The sequence below is a fragment of the Oncorhynchus kisutch genome, linkage group LG12, assembly GCF_002021735.2.
Source record: "Oncorhynchus kisutch isolate 150728-3 linkage group LG12, Okis_V2, whole genome shotgun sequence".
NCBI classification, from domain to species: domain Eukaryota; kingdom Metazoa; phylum Chordata; class Actinopteri; order Salmoniformes; family Salmonidae; genus Oncorhynchus; species Oncorhynchus kisutch.
The window spans coordinates 29816621-29831563 of record NC_034185.2 but is presented as its reverse complement, the minus strand read 5'-3'; the positions used below and the strand labels follow the sequence as shown (position 1 = coordinate 29831563).

The window sequence follows — 14943 nt, the reverse complement described above, 5'->3', positions numbered from 1 at the left end:
TTCTACATATTGGTAGTGGATGATTATATTCTCCCCAATGCAATGAAAAGTGCTTTGATTACCTGAAAAAAAATATCTATTGTTGTGATTGTTATTATTATTATATTATTATTAATATATTAATCTCCTTCCAGGTCCAGTGAAAGCCCCAGTCCTGGGTACTGGGTTCCACACCAGCCTTGGAAAAGAGTCCCGTGCTCAGACGCTGCAGAACGGTGAGTCCTGAACTAAACCCACCATGCCCTCTCCTTCTCAAAACAGCTGGGGGTTGTTCAGCATATTGGAGATAGAAGTGCAACACAGAGTGGACATGATTCACTATTCCAACTTATATACATTCTTGGGTGAATTCTGCCAATTAAGAACTATTTTCACTTTATGCATTGATGTCAATGGGAGATTAAGTGAAAATGTTACTTAAGTGGAATTTGGGATTCACCCCTGTATGCATAACTCTTTATCTGGGGACCAAACAAAACCTGTTCAAGCAGGAAACTAAATGATTGGTTGTGAGATAGTGAGTGAAATTAACCAGGATGTTTTTGGTTTCATTTGGTCTGTTATCATATAAAATCTAAGATTACATTTTGGGAAGTTGGTTTACTTGACAGTTTCCTATCCAATCATTGTATAGAAGACAGTTTTATGGAGAGGCTAGTTTGTTTGGTGTATGTCTCAAATTGGAGGGAGGGAGGGAGGGAAAGAGAGAGAGAGAGAGAGAGAGAGAGAGAGGGGTTTGATGAGAAATTGTATAGTTTGTGGCGATCACTGTGAACAAGTACATACCTGTGAGAGAACACTGTGTTCTCAGAGCACACTCCACACCTGGACCCACACACACACACGGTCCCTCTACCGCTCACATGCACTCACTCACTCACTCACTCACTCACTCACTCACTGTCCCTCTCTCTCTCACACGCACACATACACACACTGTCCCTCTCTCTCTCGCTCTCTCTGTCAAATGCACACACACAAACCTCACATTCACTTATTCACACGCACACACCACACACACGCGCACACACAATCCACATCTAATCCGACACTCTCTGCCATCCAAACACACAGGATGAAACTCTCCTGAGACTGAGGGTAGCTAGTGGGGCGGGGGAGGAGGGGATACACACACAGAAACACATACACACGCACGAGTAGTCACGTAAACACGCATGGGTAGTTGCATACGCATATATACGCATATACACATACACACACAGAGGTTCGAGAATAGAACGATTAATGCTCTTAAAAGCTTTTTGGGTTATTTCTGGTGATGGGTTGAATGGTTCTCTGACACTGGTGACCAGCCTTCACTCCACTCTGCATTCCAGACCAACCTGCCTGACACACAAACACACACACACATATACACACATCCTGTGCGCATGCACATCCAACTCACATATCAGTATGCGTGAACACATGTAAATCACATTTTATTGGTCGCATACAGATATTTAGCAGATGTTATTGCGGGTGCAGCAAAATTCTTGTGTTCCTAGCTCCAACAGTTCAGTAGTATCTAACAATTCACACAAATGTAAAAGTAAAAGAATGGAATTAAGAAATAGTAGGACAAGCAATGTTCGAATCCGGAGTATATATATATATGTACAGTGCCAGTCAAAAGTTTGGACACACCTACTCATTCAAGGGTTTTTCTTTATTTTTATTTTTTTCTACATTGTAGAATACTAGTGAAGACATCAAACTATGGAATGACACTGAATCATGTAGTAACCCCAAAAATTGTTAAACAAATCAAAATACATTTTAGATTTTAGATTCTTCGAAGTAGCCACTCTTTACCTTGATGAGAGCTTTGTACACTCTTGGCATTCTCTCAACCACCTTCATGAGGTAGTCACCTGGAATGCATTTCAATTAACAGAGCAAAAGCAGCTTTATCCTATTTACATAAGTATTCAGACCCTTTATTCAGTTGAAGCACATTTGGACAGCCTCGAGTCTTCTTGGGTATGACGCTACAAGCTTGGCACATCTGTATTTGGGGAGTTTCTCCCATTCTTCTCTGCAGGTCCTCTCAAGCTCTGTCAGGTTGGATTGTGAGTGTTGCTGCACAGCTATTTTCATGTCTCTCCAGAGATGTTGAAGAGTCTTGGTGGTTCCAAACTTTTTCCAGTTAAGAATGATGGAGGCCACTGTGTTCTTGGGAACCTTCAATGCTGCAGAAATGTTTTGGCACCCTTCCCCAGATCTGTGCCTCGACACAATCCTGTCTCGGAGCTCTACGGACAATTCCTTCAACCTCATGGCTTGGTTTTTGCCCTGACATGCACTGTCAACTGTGGGACCTTATATAGACAAGTGAGTGCCTTTCCAAATCATGTCCAATCAATTGAATTTACCACAAGTGGACCACAGTCAAGTTGTAAAAACATCTCAAGGATGATCAATGGAACAGGATGCACCTGAGCTCAATTTTGAGTCTCATAGCAAAAGGTCTGAATACTTACTGTATGTAAATAAGGTATTTCTGTTTTTATGTTTAATACGTTTGCAAAAATGTCTAAAAACCTGTTTTCATATTGTCATTATGGGGTATTGTGTAGATTGATAAGGAAACATTTTTATTTATTCAATTTTAGAATAAGGCTGTAACGTAACAAAATGTGGAAAGGGGTCTGAATACTTTCCGAAGGCACTGTATGTACAGCAATAGTTGAATAGGATGGCCATGACTAAAATATACAGTATATACATATGAAGTGTGTCAAACAGTGTGTAAGCATTATTAAAGTGACCAGTGTTCCATTATTAACGTGACCAGTGTTCCATGTCTACGTACATAGGGCAGCAGCCTCTAAGGTGCAGGGCTGAGTAACTGGGTGTTAGCCAGCTAGTGACAGTGACTAAGTGCAGGGCAGGGTACTGGGTGGAGGCCAGCTAGTGATGGCTATTTAACAGTCTGATGGCCTTGAGATAAAAGCTGTTTTTCAGTCTCTCGGTCCCAGCTTTGATGCACCTGAACTGACCTCGCCTTCTGGATGATAGTGGGGTGAACAGGCCGTGGCTCGGGTGGCTGAGGTCCTTGATGATCTTCTTGGCCTTCCTGTGACACCGGGTGTCCTGAAGGGCAGACAGTGTGCTCCCGGTGAAGCGTTGGGCTGACTGCACCACCCTCCAGAGAGCCCTGTCTTTGCGGACGGTGTAGTTGCCTCACCAGGCGTTGATACAGCCCAACAGGATGCTCTCAATGGTGCATCTGTAAAAGTTTGTGAGGGGTTTCCTTAGGGGCCAAGCCAAATAACTAAAGTCTCCTGAGGTTGAGTGTGTGTGTTTGTGTGTGTATGTTTGTGCACAGTCATACTAACACACTTGCTCATAAACAGTCATTAGTAATCATAACTGAGTTTGTTACCGTCAATAGTTGAGTGTATCTTTGATTGTCACACTAAACATTACTTATACAGCTCTCATAAGCTCCAATTTAGTTTCAAGTTTTATTTGTCACATTCAAAAGTACAGGGAAATGCTGAACTTGCAAGCCCTACCCAACAGTGCAGTTTTCAATATCAAATAGAATAAGTAATTAAAAAAAACACAAGAAATAAGAAAGGAAGCTATAGGGTCCATAATTCTGCCAAATGTATAATGTGCAGGGATACTGAAGTATTTGAGATAAATATTTACATGTAGGCAGAGATTACGAGAACGTTACTGGTAGCAGGATAAATAATAATAACAGTAGTAAACAGTATGGCAGCAGTATAGGAGGTGGGTGGTGAGTGTGTGTGTGTGTGTGTGTGTATGTATGCAAGTGTGAGTGTCAGTGTAGGCGTGAAAGGCGGATATACATGTAAACACGGCTGGAAAGTGACTGGTAGCAGGAATATATAAATATTTATGGTAATATAATAATGGTAATACATGTAAACAGGAGTAATAGTGACCAGTAGCATGATATATAGATAGATAAATGGTAATGGAAGTCAATAATCAATGAGCAGCAGCGAAGCGGTAATAATGAATCTAATCAATAATAATTTTAGCAGCAGCGTTGGTGTGAGGGAGAGCAGTAGTGTGTTATTCATTTAGTAGTCTTATGGCCAAAGGATAGAAGCTATTTAGGAGTCTGTTGTTCTGAACCTTGATGCACCAGTACCGCCTGCCAGACGGAAGCATGGAGATTATGAACAGTCCATGTCTCTGGTGGCTGGAGTCTTTGGCAATTTTTCAGGCCTTTCTCAGACATGGCCTGGCATGTATGTCCTGGATGCGCCGTCCGCACCACTTTCTGTAGGGCCTTCTGGTCGAGGGTGGTGCAGTTGCCATACCAGATGGTGATACAACCAGTCAGTATGCTCTCGATGGTGCAGCTGTAAAAGTTGTTAAGGATCTGAGGGATGAGAGGACCATGTTACGTCCTCAGGGATATGGACACAGAGGAATTTGAAGCACTTGACCCTCTTCGCTGCTGCCCCGTCAATGTGGATCAAATCAAATGTTATTAGTCACATGCGCTGAATACAATGCTTACTTACGAGCCCCTATTACCGACAGTGCAGTTTCAACAAATACAGATAAGAATAAGAGATAAAAGTAACTAAAGAGCAGCAGTAAAAAAAAGCACTGGTTAGTTGAGGTAGTATGTACATATAGGTAGAGTAATTAAAGTGACTATGCATAGATGACAACAGAGAGTGGTAGTGGTGTGTGTGGGGGGGGGACTAGATGTTCAGAAGTCTAATGGATTGGGGGTAGAAGCTGTTTAGAAGCCTCTTGGACCTAGACTTGGCACTCCGGTACCGCTTGCCGTGTGGTAGCAGAGTGCAGTCTATGACTAGGGTGGCTGGAGTCTTTGACAATTTTTAGGGCCTTCCTCTGACACTGCCTGGTATAGAGGTCCTGGATGGCAGGAAGCTTGGCCCCAGTGATGTATTGGGCCGTTTGCACTACCCTCTGTAGTTTCTTGTGGTCGGAGGCTGAGCAGTTGCCATACCAGGCAGTGATGCAACCAGTCAGGATGCTCTCGATGGTGCAGCTGTATAACCTTTTGAGGATCTGAGGACCCATGCTAAATCTTTTCAGTCTCCTGAGGGGGAAAAGGTTTTGTTTTGCCCGCTTCACGACTGTCATTGTGTGTCTGGATCATGTTAGTTTGTTGGTGATGTGGACACCAAGGAACTTGAAGCTCTCAACCTGCTCCACTGCAGCACCGTTGATGAGAATGGGGGTGTGCTCGGTCCTCTTTATCCTGTATTCCACAATAATCTCCTTTGTCTTGATCACATTGGGGGAGAGGTTGTTGTCCTGGCACCACATGGCCAGGTCTCTGACCTCCTCTCTATAGGCTGTTGTTGGTGATCAGGCCTATCACTGTTGTGCCATCTGCAAACTTAATAATGGTGTTGGAGTCATGCCTGGCGTGCAGTCATGAGTGAACAGGGAGTACAGGAGGGGGCTGAGCACGCAACCTTGAGGGGCCTCTGTGTTGAGGATCAGCGTGGCGGATGTGTTGTTACCTAACCTTACCACATGGGGGCGGCCCGTCAGGATGTCCAGGATCCAGTTGCAGAGGGAGGTGTTTAGTTCCAGGGTCCTTAGCTTATTGATGAGCTTTGAGGGCACTATGGTGTTGACCGCTTAGCTGTAGTCAATGAATAGCATTCTCACATAGGTGTTCCTTTTGTCGAGGTGGGAAAGGGCAGTATGGAGTGCAATAGAGACTGCATCATCTGTGGATCTGTTGGGTCGGTATGCAAATTGGAGTGGGTCTAGGGTTTCTGGGATGATGGTGTTGATGTGAGCCATGACCAGCCTTTCAATCCACTTCATGGCTACAGACGTGAGTGCTACGGGTCGGTAGTCATTTAGGCAGGTTACCTTAGTGTTCTTGGGCACTATGGTGGTCTGCTTAAAACATATTGGTATTTCAGACTTGGACAAGGAGAGTTTCAAAATGTCTGTGAAGACACTTGCTAGTTGGTCAGCGCATGCTCAGAGTACACGTCCTGGTAATCTGTCTGGCCCTGCGGCCTTGTGAATGTTGGGGGTGTTCACACGTCCCTGTTTCCTGTAGTCCACAATCAGCACCTTGGTCTTGCTGACGTTGAGGGAGATGTTAATGTCAATTGAGACGGGTTTATTGATAGCCTAACACAAATATATCCTACTACGGGGAATGGAACTGAACATGCATATTTTTTATATTTTTTATGTTTGTGTTTGGACTAGAGTTGCTGTATACAGTATGTGTGTTCTGTATTACCATCTGTGTGTTCATGGATTTTGCTTATTTGCGTGTGTGTCTGTGTCTGTGTGTGTCTGTGAGTGTGTATGTGTTTGCAAGCATGCGTGTGTGAGGCTGTGCTGCAGATGGCTTCTCTCTGGTAAGTACACAGCTGTCTGTCTCTCTCTCTGCCTGGGAGAAGCACAGGGGCGGTTTGTCAGGCCCTATTAACTAGGCCTGTCTGCCCCGCTCTCGCGCTCATGACATCAACACTGCTGGCAACCCAAAACACTAGTAGTCTAGTGTGTGTGGGTGTACTATTTATCCATGTCTGTGCATATGCGTCTATGTGTGTGTGTGTGTGTGTGTGTGTGTGTGTGTGTGTGTGTGTGTGTGTGTGTGTGTAAGTTACGCCTACCAATGTGTGTGTAACTATTTACCCTAACGTGTGTGTGTTTGTGTTTCGGTCCACAGGAAAGCGGCAGATCCACAACCTGGGTAGCCAGCTGCAGCTCAACCAGCACTGCTTGGACACGGCCTTCAACTTCTTTAAGATGGTGGTGAGCAAGCACCTGACGCGCGGACGCAAGATGGCGCACGTCATTGCCGCCTGCCTCTACTTGGTCTGCCGGACTGAGGGCACGCCCCGTATCCTTGGGACTGGGACCACACCCCCTGTTGCCCTAAAGGGGGCCAAAGGGGGGAGAATGTATTTGACCATGGGGGGTTGGGGTGACGGTGTTTCCAAGGCATATCAATGGTTACAGATTAACGTGTGTGTGTGTGTTTGAGTACTGTATTTGTGAAAGACAGAAGTACAGTCTTTGGTCAGCTGCATGATTAACTGTGTTCATATGTGTTAGAAATTCTGACAAAAACAAAGTTTCCACCCTCGCTAAAGGAAACTACTTTTAGTACATGCGCGAAGCACTCGAGGTGAAGCACCGCCTTCGCCCAATCCAGATATATAAAAATAACCAGTGACAAAAACCAGAACTAAGGCTGTTCGTTATCTCTCGCATCTCATTTAGTCCCAGCAGATTCTTCGGTCTACACACAGAATCTGCCCAGGGGAGATTAGAGAAAGGGAGAATGATTGTATTTGTGACGTATTGTCTGTGTGTGTTATTGTGGGTGTGTGTATTTGTGGATGTGTTTATTTGTGGATGTGTTTGTGCATCCATGTTTGTAATAGAGAGGGTGTGTTTGTGAGTTATTGTGGATTTGTAATAGAGAGGGTGTGTTTGTGAGTTATTGTGGATGGATGCTCAGCACGTGCTTCTACACACCCATCTCTGAGACCCATTATTTTCCGATCAGGTCCAACGACACACCTCCCAATTCCAAGGCCGCAGAAGAGCTGGAATGTTTACCGCAGCGTCCAGATCAAACCGCTCAGTGATCAGAATGCATTATAAGCTTCCCCTCTCACAATTATAACCTTAACCATTAGTGGAGGAAATGCAAAACTGACCCAATATCAGTGTCTACTAGGGGCAACATCACCCTACTCCAGATTATAAATCACATAGGCTGCGTTTACACAGGCATTCTTATCTTTTTTTCACTAATTGGTCTTTTGAGGAAGCTCATCTGCTTTCTGTTGGTGTCGTGCTGAGGAAGCGTCACTCCTGCCCTCCCACCTCTTCCCGTAAGAGCCATTACAGTTATAGTTCCACAACCTTGAGGATGTCATCAGCGTTTTAGTTATTGCTGTTAAACGGTGGAGAGTGGAACAACAAATGTTTTCCTCAGGTGCGACAGTGTGGACGAGTGTAAAGCAAACAAAGGTGTAAGTTTGGTGAAGCTGTTGTCATAAAGGGAGGCCATCTTGTCTGTGTGAGGAATAATATATAATAATATAATATATGCCATTTGGCAGACATTTTTATCCAAAGTGACTTACAGTCATGTGTGGATGCATTTTGAGTTGTGGCCCCAGCGGAATTGGACCCAGCGCCACACGACCACCATAAGTAATTCTACATCAGAGGAGGCTGGTGAGGGGAGTACGGCTCATATGAATGAATGGAGTGAATGGAATGGAATCAGACACATGGAAACCAGGTGTTTGATGTGTTTGAGACCATTCCATTAACTCCGTTCCAGCCATTACTATGAGCCTGTCCTTCCCATTTAAAGTGTCACCAGCCATGACTGATCTACATCAAGGATATTCAAATATAAGCCTGAAGGTCTGGAGCATTGCTGTTTTTCTTCCTCCCATGGAAGTGAATTGATTAAGGTCGCACTGATTGGGCAGAGATTCTACTCACCCTGGTCGTGCTCAGTAGTACCTTTTGCAAAGTAACGTGAAAATCTTCTTATTGACCATTGACCAGCGTTTTCTTCATATGTATGTTTGCATGGACTCTTTTAGAAATACAAGGGGAGGACCATATACGTTGTAGATTCTATTCTATTTACAGTCGACGTAACCACATATGGTTAAGTGATGGGTAGAAAGGAATTACTGTATCTTACAGTGACTTGATGATGCTTGTATCTGGCCTACCTCTAGCCATCCCTCTCAGGTCGCTGTGTCCTGCTTCAGGGTATAGCACCACCACATCACTGTTGGTGTTAGGTTCACAGTAGTGATACTAAGTCTTCATTTGTCACTTCAGCAGTCCAACCCAGGTTCTGTACCACTGTAACGTTCAAGGCCTGTACTAAAGAGAAATGTGTTTGTGTAACACCAGAGAATCTCAGCAGTTGTCTGTGTATTGTGGCGTTGCTGGGAGAAGGGTGCAGGTCGGGTTTGGGTTGGGCTCCTCCGGTTAGTCACAGGGGACTCAGATAGAAAGATACAGGTCCTCAGGGGCTTCATTCAATCCTATTGATTTACACACAACCACACCCTTTTACTAGACTATAATACACATAAGCAACCGTTGAAGGGAACTGTCTAGCCTTATCTACATGGATTCATCCAGTAACATTAACACCACTCGCCCAAAGGCGAATGCGTTATACAGGACTGTCTAACCTATCACTCTCCTTGATATTGCTATTCAAATCCTCAGTGGATTCGAACTACCCAAATAGTCCATTGGAGAAGAACTATCAATACAAGGTACAATTCCTAGTTTTTTTTCTCGTGGACCACTTCGGAAATAAGCGTTTTCGTTAATGCTTTCTGGGAACAAATACACATCTCATCGCTGTTATTTTTAACGCCAAAACAATTTTATCACTAACCCAAAGTGTAAAAACATTGCCCCACGCCTGTCCGACCCTCTTTGAAAGCGAGCTATGGGCAACTGACAGTACTATGATACTGGGAGGGGAACCCCCTACTTGTGAGTGATTGACTGCATCTCAAATGGCACCCTATTCCCTATATACATGTTGGTAATTTAGCAGACACTATTCTCCATCGTAACTTACATTAGTGCAGGTGTGTCAAACAGTTTCTTCTGTCCAGCTCGCTAATAATCACTATGCACAGTCAATGAACCTACATTCATAAAGTTTATTGAAATCACTCGACAGTCAGGGAGCATAAAACATTCCATAAATGATGGAAAGAGGAAAATATTTTAGCAAATTTTGACAGCAAAGAAATAAAGCACATTTTCAGTGCAACCCTCTTGAACGCATTGAAGACCGAATTTAGTTAAATTAGTTAAACACCCCTGCATTAGTGCATTCATCTTAAGATCGCTAGGTGTGACAACAAAATATCACAATCGTAGCAAGTACATTTTCCGTCAACAAAGTAGTTATCAGTGCTAGTAGGAAAATATAAGTACCTGCACTACTTTTTACCACGGCCCATAGGGCTATCTAGGGAATAGGGTGCCCTGGTCAGAAGTAGTGCACTATGTAGGGATAAGGTGCCATTTGGAACACATCCCTAGTGTGTGAGGTTTAGCGACGGTCTGCATTATCTGTCGAATGGCGGCAGAACTATCAGATTATCCTTTCCCTTTCTGTGGCGCTTATCTAATCTCACCCCGCTGAGATTAATGGACCCTGTAATCTCTCCACCGGCCACACCTGCTATGTGTGTGTCACCTCAGGTGTCTGTGTGTCCGTGTGTGTGTTGCTCAGGTACGAGCGTGTGTGTACATCAGAGGGCGGAAGGGAAGTGTGTGTTTTCAACTGGCAGTCGATTGTTTTCAATGTAGCCTATCCAGTGTGTGTTGGTTAGTGTGTGTGCGCACTTGTTTTTCGGCTGTTGTTTGTAATGGGAAATAAGAGGTTGGTCAGGTGTGTGTATGGCTGTGAAGTTTGCAATGTGTATAGTAGTTGTGTACGCTAGTCATTTATAATATGTGTTTGTGTTCCAGGTGTGTGTTTGTCTTCCAATTAGGAATGTATGTTCCAGTCTGTGTGTGTGTCTGTGTGTGCTTGCACACTTCCGTCCATTCACCACGTTGTGAGGTTAGTTTCAGCCGGCAGTCTTCCCGAGTCAATCCACTTCGCTCCCTCTGTCCCGTCTCTAGGTGAACTCATCTGCAGGTTGCTAGGGCGGAGCTGAAGCACTGCGGGACCAGTTCTATATTTAGCCGCGCATCGGCAGCCGAAGGGGCCAAGCATCAGGGGAGTTTGAGTCACCCGATGCTTGACTGCAGAAAGACCCCGGCATCAACGTATGCACCGTCTCACTCACCGTAGTAATTGGCAAAAAACAAACCTAGTGCACAATTCTAAGGCCCTAGACTTACTTACTTGTCTTGAACACCGGATTTAATGTTTTTACATTATTTTCAGTTTGAAAGGACGGCATTCTCTTTTTAGAATTTGTTTTCTCAGTTTTGTTGATGGAAAAGTACATTGCACCTCTTACATATTAGCATTATTAAGAATACATTTTTTAGGTGATTCTTAGAATGTTATTGACAGATCGATTTGGGCCATTTCGGCAAAAAACATAAATCATTAAAATAGCCTTTGGCTTGTAATAATGTTGTATACTTTGCTTTGAACAGTATTTGTAAGTGCTGAACCCATTGAGAAATGGGTCATGCAACTTAGTTCATATAGTACCCTGCAGTTTCAAACCATTTACTTTCTGTTTAGTGCCTACTGAACACAACCATGGTGTATCTCTGTTCTTTGCGGTAAAGCCCTTGTTGCTGTCACCTTTCCTTCCTTAACACTCCATCCCTCTTCAGACATGCTTCTGGACCTGAGTGATCTCCTACAGGTACGTTTAGTCTCTGTCTTCGTCCATTACGATTCTCTACCCTTCTCCAGATGTGTGCACTTCACTCCTCATGCATTTAAAAGCATTGGATTGGTGAAAGCATGGCTGGAGGGAGTTCCCACCTTATTATTGGCACCAGTCTATTTCTTTTAAATCCATAAGGGGTGGTGCTCGAGTGTACACATTGTGAGAGTGGTAGAGAAACGGAATGTAGCCATGCAGGACAACCATTCAGGGAAGTAAGGTAAAGGTTGCCTTTAACTACTGATAAAGTGTCACTATTGGGACTACTCCATTGGAGCCATTGTACAGCACAGACTAAATCATGCACAGCTCTCAAGTATTTGACATATGTATTTGACCCAGGGGCCGTATGTACGACGTGTCTCAGAGCAGGAGTGCTGATTTAGGATCCGTTTAGCCTTTTAGATTACAGTGAATAAGATTGCATGGGTGGCGGGGGGGGCTGATCCTAGATCAGCACTCCTAGCCTGAGATGCTTAAAACATATGGCCCCAGGCGATATGTGATATCCACATACTAATGCCATTGGGTATAGCCTCATCACAATGAATGATGTGGTCTGCAGGGAGTGTGACACAAGCAAGTCAGCTGACTACCAAATTAAACAACTGAACTGCCTACCAAAAATGAAAAACCAAATGATATGCAGATTAAGGACATTTTAAATCTCAGATCCGTCATAACCAAACCATTTTCATTTCAGCTCCTCACATAGTAAAACCTCCCAAAACATAATTAAATGTATGAAGAACAAAGTCCTAATCTCCCATGGGGTATCTAGCCACTAGAGGACAGAGAGTATGTCAATTCAATGCAGGGAATTTAATGTTCAGTTGTTGGGTCCCTGGGGGAAGCGTTTCTGTCCAACACAGCTGGCGCAGTGCAATATTTTTACCCCCAGTCCAGGCCAGCTGTCCTGGGAGCACGGCCCCCACCCTAGACTCACCCCTGTTTGGTATTGGAAGGCCGTGGTCAGGCCAGGGTGGCAAGGGTGGAGCCTCTCCAGAAATATGCCACCAATGCACTGAATCCTTAGCCTGATCCCAGATCTGTTTGTGCTATATAGCCCACTACCATAGTGGCTGTCATGCCATACAACAACCATATAACTTTACAAGAAAGCACAAACAGATTTAAGACCAGGCTACGGAATCCTCAGTGCTATGTGGCCCTGGTCCCCCGAGTGGGTCCTAAGTCGCCCATAGACACTGATCTGGGAACAGCTGATGCACCCCATAGCCTAACCTTAACCATTAGCCGGGGAATACAAAATTGACCTTAGATCAGTGTGTACAGAGTTGGGGCAACTTCATGACAATGGGGGCTAAGGCAGAGGGTGGAAGGGTTTTGAGTAATGTGCTCTTCACCCCCCTACACACTTTACATCTATGAACACAATATAAACATACTTTCTCCACCTACTCCAGTTCCATATACAATTCCTCAATTGTGCTGCTTTGAAATTGAATTAACTTTCATATGACTGTAACTATTAAGCTTTAAATGATAATTAGCTGACAGCAAAGCAATCTTCCTTCCTTGAAGAAATCACTGATTTGCCTAGGTTTGATTGGACAAAGTCATTGGAAACATTGCCTTCACTTATCTACCCATGTAGGTACAGATAATTGATTACCTCAAGGAAGGAAGGATATGTTTCGAAAGTTTTGGAACAGGGGCCAAGGCCTTGTTTGAATACTTTAAAAACAGCCTTCCTTCCTCCGTTCCTTGACATAATCACTGATCTAGCACAAATCGATAGGTCTAAGCAACGGTTCTAACACATAGCTTTCACCAATCCAGCCACATCAGATCAGGGATTTCCGCAAGGACGGGAGGCGGGAAGGATGTGCATTCTTTCATTGATGTAATAACAGATATAACACAAATTGACAGGTGTGGGAAACAGTTAAATAACATGGCTTTCACCAATCCGATCCGGAATTTCAAGGTAGTCAGGCAGGAAAGATGCGTTCTTAAAGTTTTGGAACAGAGCCCAACTCTCCTCCGCTTTACAGGTGAACGTGTACATCCTAGGGAAGACCTTCCTCCTGCTGGCTCGAGAGCTCTGCATCAACTCCCCAGCAATAGGTAAGATCTAGGATCAGCTTCCACTATCCTAGCCTTAACCATTAGTGGGTCAAATTTAAAACTGACCCAAGATCATTGTCTAGGGGCAATGTCACCTTACTCCTTATTTTAGTTCAAGGGCTGAATTCCAAAATCAATCCATAGCCCTCCAACCTGGCCAGTGAGTACTTGGTCAGATCTGAAAGTGATTGGATAAGTATAAGCAATTTGGTACTTGCTTCACTGCTGATAGGCTGGGTGGAACTTTGGCTTGTTTGTTACAGCTATCCAATCCTTGCCGATTGTAAACGTATCTCACTCATTGTTTTCTTTCTTTCTTTAACAAACCAACTGAAAGCTAATTGGCTATTTTATGTCCCTACACTTTAAGTGACCAACAATTACCTTCCATATTTAGTTCATTTCAAGTATGGCCACTGATGGAAGACTGGATAACAGATAGATGAGTCATCTTCTAGAAAGGGGAAAAACTATTGAAGGATGGGACACATCACAGTGAATCACCACAGAGATTCTAAACCCCGAGGCCCAACATCAAGAGACTTCCGGGAACGCTTACGAAGCAGACCAAGAAGACAGGGCCGGGGTTTGGGGTATGAGAAGTCAAGGAGAGAAGTGAAACATTCTTACATAGCTGTTTCTCGAAATCTAAAAGGCACAACCCAGATTCAAGTAGGATGAACATGTTATTACTCTAACTTCATTGTGACAAACTTTTTAGTCAAGAACAACTTTATATAGGAGTGTTTGATTTGCCGGTCTGCACATGCGCAGTTCGGCACGAGACGACCGTTTTACCCGATGAAGTGTTTCTGCGCATGAGCTTAGCTCGCCAATGTCAAGTGTGATCGGGGATTTCTATTGGCGAAGCAGTTTCTGCCCATCTTCATTCTGTACCGTCTTTGGAATCACCCTGCCAAGAAATATGCAGGCCATATGAGTGTTTGCACTTTTACATATGCCAGCAGCCGTTGCACCCTTGGGACATCCCTACCTTGAACCCTAACCATTTTAAATGTCAACTTCATTGGGGTGAAGTCAAGAGTTGGACGTCCCAAGGATCTCTCTTAAGACTTTTCCATTTGAATAGCATACACATTGTGAAGACAAGTGCAGTACCTCATTTTGCAATTTGACCAGTGGGGGCACTGTGTCCCCATGCCTTTCAAGTGTTTTGACAACTTGCTATGCAGTCATTTTATGCCCGCCTCCCATCCCCTCCCGTAAAAGATCAACATCTCTGCTTCGTTCTCATCTGACTAATGTAATGAGAGGGGTACAGAGAGTAAACGAGGTAATCATCCCCAAGTGATTCATCCAAGTACACAACCTGGGATTAATAGACTTAAAATCCCTCCAAGAAGAGCCTCCCGGGTGGCGCAGAGGTCCACTGCATCGCAGTGCTAGCGGTGTCACTACAGATCCAGGTTCGATACCGGGCTGTGTCGCAGCCAGCCACGACCGGGAGACCCAT

The 14943-nt window shown here is 44.2% G+C and overlaps 1 protein-coding gene across 1 annotated transcript in view; it reads left to right on the top strand.

Moving 5' to 3' along the window:
- The window catches only part of brf1b (BRF1 general transcription factor IIIB subunit b), a 131217-nt gene that overhangs the window by 20999 nt on the left and 95275 nt on the right, over nt 1-14943 (top strand). The window contains exons 3-6 of the mRNA XM_020496700.2: nt 135-215; nt 6674-6847; nt 11323-11354; nt 13397-13469. Coding sequence (XP_020352289.1) covers nt 135-215; nt 6674-6847; nt 11323-11354; nt 13397-13469 — 360 coding nt within the window. The remainder of the gene's footprint in view (nt 1-134; nt 216-6673; nt 6848-11322; nt 11355-13396; nt 13470-14943) is intronic.